We start from the raw sequence: 8,279 nt of genomic DNA, 5'->3' as shown, positions 1-8,279 counted from the left end.
AGTGGCTAAACCTTATTCAAAACCCAAAGATTGCTCGGTAAGTTGGCAGAGTATAACTGATCGAATTGGTTGATTGGCAATAAAATCATACTTAATGGCGCATATATCAGTGAAGACAATGGTAGCGTTTTTATCACCGAAATTACTCGATCCAGCATTAAGGACTCTAGCAGTTTTGTTGTAAGCTGCAGGACATCATAATGCATCAAGCTTACTATCATTTTCCTCGCCTAATGCAAGTGACTGAGGTGGACAGTCGAAAGGCCCAATATTGTATATGACAAACTTTCTGCCACCATTGTCATATGTAGTCTGTAAGTAGATGAAGCATTAAACTAATATGCTGACAGTTGGAGAGCATCTGGACTTGCATCATCATAATGTTTCATTGCCAATCTTACAACTCTTGTTCAATATATCAGGATGCGTGGAGTGTATAATACCATGCTAATACAACAAAAGAACCATTAGATTTTGTTGTATAGTCTTGCCTAGATGTTGGAAGATGTGAATTGGACCTTATCCCGAGAATCACACCTCTCTAATTGGCAATTAGAAGTTCCAAGTTCAAGTGTGTTCCCCGGTACTAGGATCTGATATAGTATGGATAGGTCTTTCTATGAGGACCCGTATGGGCGTTTGTTTAGTCTCATATCGGTTATTCGCTAGATAGATTTTGGATGAGTCCTGAATTGTTATAAATAGTATCAAAGCAGATCCGATCCATAACCTACCTAGAGTCATAGACTAGGGGACACTGCAGTACGGATCTATTGGGGCTAACCATGGGCCGATCGTGGTGTTTGTGATTAGATTTGAATAGATTTGAACATTTAGCTTGACGAGAATGTAAGGACTTGAATAGAAGGAGTGTGTGAGGATCCGTACGGCCGTGTGTTTAATCCCGCATCGGTTATTCATTGGTTAGATATTGGGTACTTATATACAAGATCAAGGAACTTAAATAATACCTTTTGGCTAGCTATTTTGGATGAAGTTCTGGATTGTTGCACTCCCTTCTTTTTTTCTTAACAAAAATATTGAAATATGCCACTGAGCAATTAGAGGGAAGTGGAGGGGGAAAAGGGGAGTCCAAGTCCATGTTTTTATTAGAAGGCCTAGTCAGCCTCAATAGTTGATGGCCATGGCAGCCACTAGATCTTTTCAATCAAGATGACACAAAATCTTAATCTTTCAATATTCAAGGTGGTCTTAAAATAATGCAAGATATTTATTTGGCTCGAAGTTTGAATCTCCAAGTATATTTCCTGCATTGTAGTTCAATCTAATCTATCTTTTATATATCATCGAATTGTCTTTGTTCCCCTGAAATGAGTCTGCCATATCTTTGATTCTTTACACATCATTGACCTGACATCATCCACTGGCTCCTTATAATGAAGGTTACTTGATTGTAAAACCTACAACCTTATCCTTAGAAAAACTGAGCATTTAACACACCGTAGCTGTCCCATTTCAGAGTTTAGCCATTTATTCAAATGGCCCACTGCTAGGTCATGGCTCCCATCAATCAGCGTTTGCTCCATTCTTTTATTTTGTGATCCCTGTATGGATGGATAAGACTCATGGGAACCCAAGTCATTTGTCGAGTGGTTAATATTTCTCATCTTACATGCAAATTTGTTCCCATAATTAAAATTTATAAGCCAATGGTCTGTCACAATCATTAACCTGAAACCAGATCATGAAAACAATAAAGGCAATCATCAACAAAGTCATATATCCAGTAACAGTCACCGAAGTTATCATCAATAAGACAGTCACATACCCAGTAACAGTTAGATGTTAACTATTCAAAAGCATAATAATGATCCCAATCTTCTATATGGGAAGATGATCAGTCTTTGCAAAGATTTTTTAACTTAATTGGGGCTCAGAATACTTTGCTGACAATATCTTGGAAGCTATTATGGTGTTGGCAGCTTCAGTGTAATGAACTCCAACCCAACTGATATACAGAGAACCCTCTGGACAAGCAGTGACATTAGGTTCACCAAATGTCATCCTCAATCTGTAATTATATGGTGGCCCACCATATAAGCAACAAGCCATCAATGGGTTCACAATTCCTGAAAGAAAATAAGATGATAACAATCATTCCAAAAGTTTCCTGATGCGATATACAGTACACCGAGTCCCAAAGATTAATTGGTATAAAATTGGAAAACAGAAAACTCACCATATTTGGCATGATTGGTGATGAGATCATACTTGATAGCGAACATATCAGTATAAACAACTGTCGCATCCTTAAATTTTGAATTTATTTGGTTGCAGAGGACACTCAATCCAGCATTAAATTCTTTGGCAGCATTATTAAGAGTTGCAAGACATCCCACTGCATCAAGCTCACTATCATTTTTCTTAAGCGATGCAACCATTTGAGGCAAACAGCCCAGGGGACCAGTGTTGTATATCCAGAACTTTCTGCCACCATTTATATATATAGACTCCATTTAGACAGAAAACAGTAAACTTAGAATCCCGACATGAATCTTCTATTAATTCTCATGAAAAAAATAAACAAATATTCAAACCATAAGAACTCTTCTGACCCAGTAGAATGCATGGAATAAATATTGCTAACTCTAGAATGAGCAATTTATACAAAAAGATAACATAAAGATAAATGTCACTAAATTAACCAAAACCACCCTGCACATATATAGGAAGATATGCTGAAGAAGTTCAAATGATAATTAGGAGGTATAACACGTCATCAAAGTAAAACTTGGTAAAGTCGAATTTACGTCATCCATCTCATATATGGATTTACAAATGACACATTGTTATTTTCATGTGAATATGAGTAACTAGTGAGATTTACTATGTAAGAGAATAACTTGCCTTGATGGCATCTTTGATCCTTGAGAGAATAGGTGGAATTTTTTCAATGATCGCTGAATAGCTTACATTTAATGCAATGCTAATAACATTCAGCCCCATGTCAAAGGAATAAACCGCATTTCAGAACCCCTTTTCGCTAATCAATGATCCCGAGCCTGAGACATAACATACTTTCATATTAATCTGTAAGAATAACTACCTCTCTTAAATGATCTCTAATATTTATGAAGCCAGCAATACTAATGACAAAATGATGTCATGAATCAAGAACTAAGTACCAGATGTAAAGCATGCTTGAGCAATGGTTCAAATTTTATATCACGTCTACTTGACTTCACATTTATTTATGTTAGCTGGACCAATACTCTCTTACTAGCTTTAATAACTTGGCTAGTTGCTCGGGCCCAATTCTTATTCCATATACTATTTGGCAGCATGCAAATCATGTCCCTGATCTAGTCCAACTCATTTGTAGCAACACTTCATGCATGATCTAGAAACAACAATAACAGAACATGTACCTTGCGCCCTGAGATCTCGAGTGCGATTCTTGAAGTGAAGGAACTGAAGTATTTGAGTAGACAAAGTGAAAGGAATTGCATTTGGTTCAGTGGCTGCACCAGCTACATCAAAGTTCACTCCATGTGAAAAATTCGAACCTGAAGATTATAAGTAATGGGCTCAAAAAGTTAATCTCCAAGCTTTAACCTGAAGAATTAATGGACAATATTAGCATACAACTATGACCAAATAAGACCAGGCTTGAGGGCCTATAAAGGAGACCTAGCCCACCAAGACGACAACTTATTTTAATTTTAGCCTCACTTGGCATAAGCTGAACAGATCAAAGGTCCATAATTAGAACTTCTTCATTTGACTAATAAAATTTTAAACCCAGCTTCATGAAATCATATTCAAAGAGGAAGCTATAACCCTAGAAGCAAAGAGATCAGATAATGACTCATAACTGGCTCTAAACTCTTTGCATGCAAACTTATTTGATTAGCATAAAAATCTTTGAAACGGTTCGATTCAATTAGAATAGAGGTTGTACATACATGGATGGGAACAGAGATGGATCACATACAGATGAAATCAATGTACAGCCGGCCATCACAAAAGCAACCAGTGGTCTTGTGGAAGAACTGTCGGCCCGCAGGTGGGCCAAGGTAGAGACCAAGTACAGCCATAAGCCCCCCTGTGTCAGAGTTTGAATCTCCAAAATTGAAGAGGATGCATTTGGAATGAACAACAGTTGGTAAAGAGAAGGATACATGAATCAGGACAACTTGTAATAGAAGAGCAAGAAGAAATAGAGGACCTCCTGCCATCCCTGCAGCCATACCATTCCCCTTCTGATATTCTCTGTGATTTCTGTCCTATCATCTAGGACTGCACCTCCTTATCCTACAGCACAATTAATACACCACAAACTGTGAATTATATCCTCATGAAGAATGGAAGGGTCACATGCATGTGAGACAGTTGCATGTTACTAGTTAGAGCCTACACAAAAAAAATTTAATAGGACGAAGATGACAAAATTGCCTTTAGCATTATAGATTTCTCCATTAGAAAAAGAGTGGATCAATACTTGTAAGAAAAAAGTCAATGAACGCCAAACAGGATCATATTTGACACCCACCATCAAATTGGACATTTGGATCTAGAAATAGGAGTCAGATGACCCAATAATGAATATAATCTCAGTGGCAAAGCTGTCATCTACTGAGATAAGCAACAAAAGAAATTATCAAGGGAGCTGTGCAAGTGATTGTCAAGTGATCTATTTCTCATTTGTTATGCTGATCTGTCAACCTGATTAAAATTATCAACCATGATCCATGTGACCTTTAAACAACAGAAAGTTTGACTTCTATTGATTGGGATATAAGCCTCTAACCATGATGCATATATTTCCCCGAAAACAAGGAGCGCCTACTTAAGTTAAAGCTTTTACGTACCAATCGGTCTTTACTTTATTAATTGACATCTTTTTATATATTCAGACCACACGAATTGAGAACTTAGGTAGATCTAGGATCAGGAACTTAGGTATTCCACTAGTCGATCTACTCTCATTAGGGAATTTGTCATTTGTTGAGATGATCATCATAGATTATGGCAATGGAAGGTTTCTTTTTTCCTTCTCTGTTCTTGACTTTTTTTATTCAGAATTGCAAGCAGCTGAGAGCTTAGGTAGATCTAGAAACAGGAGCTTAGGTGTTCCACTAGTCAATCCACTCTCATTAGGAAATTTGTCATCTATTGAGATGATGATCATAGATTGTGATGATGGAAGCCACCACCATTTTGTTTCATTTTTTTCTTTCCCTTTTTTTGTCTGTGACCATCGATCCATCCATCCATCCATCTATCTACCTCTCTCTATTCATTGACTTCTTTTGACTTGTCTCTGTTCAATGACTTTTTCTTATATTTAACATAGCTAAAACTACTGGTATTATGTGAATTAGCATGGCTTTCTGTTCACATGGGATTAAATACAAAAAAAAGGGATGGCTCAAGATCGCAAAACCATCGAAATCAAAAAGGGAGATCGGTATTAGATAAAGAGCTGCAGTTGAAATCTCATGCTTCATGCGAAATAGGTACAGACATATGGATCTATTCTGGCCGCACTCTCTTTTTTACCTCACAATCCCAGCATAGGCTACAAGCAATAAGTACCAGTTCTTTTATTGATAAAGAGAATATCATTGCACATGCTCTGCTATATTCCTTCTGGAATTTTTTAAGAAATGAAGATTATACAATTATTTTTAGCTCTTGCTCAGAGCAGCTATATATGAATTTAACTTACTTAAAAGTATGACAACCATGCTGTGGATGTAACTTGACTGTTAATTCACCTGTTATTTCAATTTTCTTGAACAAATAAAACTAACAATTTAATTGGAAAATTAACTGTGCATAAAGAAAATTTGATTTGCTAGACAATGCATACCCTGATCATACATAATCAGCAATATAGCAGGTTATGCCAGCCAAAGTCTATGGAAGATGCCATCACGGAATAAACAAGTAAAAGTACAAAGAGATGTACCAAATTTGATATGTTCTGAGGAAGAGGTTGCCCCATGCCCTAGACATCACCAATAATCCCTGCAAGAGCAAGACCCATCTTTGAAATGATGAAATCTATTAGCATCTCTCAAAATGATCTCTCGGCCGGTGACTTTTGATATCAACTTAACTGCAGAATGGCAATCCCCACACACCCTCAAGTTCTTCATGACACGAATTGGCACTCCTGCCGGAATCTTCAGAATCCCAAATGCCACTGCTTGCCTCTCACTATGGTATCGCAAGTTGTGAGCCTTTTGCTCCTCATCAACATCATGCAGCACAAAGCTACCATCTGGAGAATACCCTGCCTCCCTTAACAGTCCATCTAATCTCTCCAACATGCCAACAATTAGTTTCTGCTCCGGATGTGCCATTACATCTCCACAGGTGAACATGTGCACATTCTTGCCATACTCAATCCAGCTAGACCCTGGGGACTTGCTCACATTCCTTATGCTCATAACCTTCCTCAGCTCTGCAACATCTTCCCATCTCCCCCTGGAAGCATACATATTAGATAGCAAGATGTAAGGCCCTGCATTCCCAGGCTCCAAAAACAAAAGCTTTTTGGCAGCAATCTCAGCAATCTCCGTATTCATGTGGGTCCTACATGCACCTAACAAAGCACCCCAAACAACAGCATCAGCCTCGACAGGCATGTTCCTGATCAAATCCATCGCTTCGTCCACATGGCCAGCTCGACCAAGTAGATCAACCATACAAGCATAGTGTTCAGCTTTTGCTTCAACCGAAGAATTCGACTTCATTGATTCAAAAATTTCTCGCCCTTCTTTAACCTTCCCCGAATAGCTACAAGCAGAAAGAACACCTATATATGTGATCTCATCAGGCACCATGCTCGTGGACTTCATATCAATAAAAACACACAAAGCTTCCTCCCCTAAGCCATGTTGAGCATAGCCAGTGATCATCGAGTTCCACATTACAACATCTTTTGAGTCAAACTTATCAAATATTTTCTTTGCCCTCACCAGCTCACCACACTTAGCATACATTGTTATCAAGGCTGAGACAACAAACACATCCGCATCGTAATGGGACCGCAGCACTGCTGCATGAACCTCCCTACCATGATCAAGAATTGCCAAGCTGGCGCAAACAGTAAGAATGCTGATAATTGAAGGGAAATTCGCACAGATTCCATTCATCTGCATCTTGTGGAACACATCAATCGCTGCCAATTGAAACCCATTTCGCTCATACACCTTCACCATTGCACTCCACGACCCATCATCCCTCTCTGCCATCCTATCAAAAACCTCCCTTGCCTCTGCCACCATCCCATGCTGCCCGAAACCAAGAATCATTGCATTGCAAGCAACCAATGGGTGCTCCGGCATCCTCCGGAACAGCTCAGCTGCCTCCTCGATACGGCCGGCCTGGATATACCCAGTGAGCATGGCAGTCCACGAGACCTCGTTCCTCTCCGGCATCACCTCGAAGAGCTTCCTCGCGAGGTCGACCTGGAGATTCTGAGCATAACCTGAGATCATGGCCGTCCACGAGATCACATTCCGCCGCGGCATCTCATCAAACAGCTCTCTGGCCTCGGCCGTGCGTCCGAGCTGGCAGTAGCCGGAGATCATACTGGTCCGTGCGACGATGTCCTTCTCAGGCATGTCGTGGAAGAGTCGGCGGGCGTCGTCGATGCGGCCATCCTGGATGAGGCCGCCGAGCATGACGGTCCAGGAGACGACGTTCCGCTCGGGCATGCGGCGGAAGAGAGACTCGGCCTCGGCGATAGCGCCTGCCTGGACGAGGCCGCGGACCATGGAAGTCCAGGAGACGACATTGCGCTGGGGCATGGAGTCGAAGACGGCGCGGGCGTCGGCGAGACGGCCGTTCTTGAGATAGCCGGAGATCATGGCGTTGTAGGAGGCGGTGTTGCGCTGGGGCATTCGGTCGAACAGCTTCTGGGCTTCGAAGGGCCGGCGGTTGAGGAAGTAGCCAGCGATGAGGGAGTTGAAGGAGACGACGCTCCGCTCGGGCATCTCGTCGAAGACCTTGCAGGCGGCATCGATCTGGCCGAGGCGAGCGTAGCGGTGGATAAGGGCGTTGGTGGAGACGATCGGGGCGGTGCAGGTCGGGCGGAAGCGGAGCGGTGGGAGCCGCATCGATCGGACGGTGATGATTAGAGGGCAGGGCGGTGTTGGTATTTGAAGGACCCGGGATTGCAGTACATGTGCATAGAAGGGGATTCTCGAACCGTAGTGCATTGGCTCCAAATCAAGGCCAAGGCCGGCCTTCGGGTGGCTTCCCACTCGGCCCAGCCACAAGGCTTTTCGGCTTTATCTTACCAG

The 8,279-nt window shown here is 41.3% G+C and overlaps 1 protein-coding gene across 5 annotated transcripts; it reads right to left on the bottom strand.

Annotated features, from left to right (window-relative positions):
• Positions 1 to 1,706: 1,706 nt before the first annotated feature.
• On the bottom strand, positions 1,707 to 8,279 carry LOC103700938 (pentatricopeptide repeat-containing protein At1g56690, mitochondrial). Of its 5 annotated transcripts, XM_039124398.1 has the most exons (7): positions 5,936 to 8,279; positions 4,190 to 4,275; positions 3,927 to 4,066; positions 3,390 to 3,527; positions 2,935 to 3,023; positions 2,201 to 2,471; positions 1,707 to 2,090 (listed from the first exon to the last, which is right to left on the bottom strand). In XM_039124398.1, the coding sequence occupies exon 1, from the start codon at positions 8,193 to 8,195 to the stop codon at positions 5,982 to 5,984; it is 2,214 nt and encodes a 737-aa protein (XP_038980326.1). In that variant the 5' UTR covers positions 8,196 to 8,279; the 3' UTR covers positions 1,707 to 2,090; positions 2,201 to 2,471; positions 2,935 to 3,023; positions 3,390 to 3,527; positions 3,927 to 4,066; positions 4,190 to 4,275; positions 5,936 to 5,981. The 5 variants fall into 5 exon arrangements, with proteins under 5 accessions (XP_038980326.1, XP_038980329.1, XP_038980328.1 ...); XM_039124401.1 differs by having other exon boundaries at positions 3,956 to 4,275; XM_039124400.1 differs by lacking the exon at positions 2,935 to 3,023.

The sequence above is a fragment of the Phoenix dactylifera genome, chromosome 3 (genome assembly GCF_009389715.1).
Source record: "Phoenix dactylifera cultivar Barhee BC4 chromosome 3, palm_55x_up_171113_PBpolish2nd_filt_p, whole genome shotgun sequence".
NCBI classification, from domain to species: Eukaryota; Viridiplantae; Streptophyta; class Magnoliopsida; order Arecales; family Arecaceae; genus Phoenix; species Phoenix dactylifera.
The sequence above is the reverse complement of the archived record's forward strand: the minus strand, read 5'-3'. Positions and strand labels throughout refer to the sequence as shown.

What these genes read in the sequence shown, in the direction of transcription:
- LOC103700938 (XM_039124401.1), bottom strand. Translation starts at nt 8,195, where the DNA reads ATGCACTACGGTTCGAGAATCCCCTTCTATGCACATGTACTGCAATCC.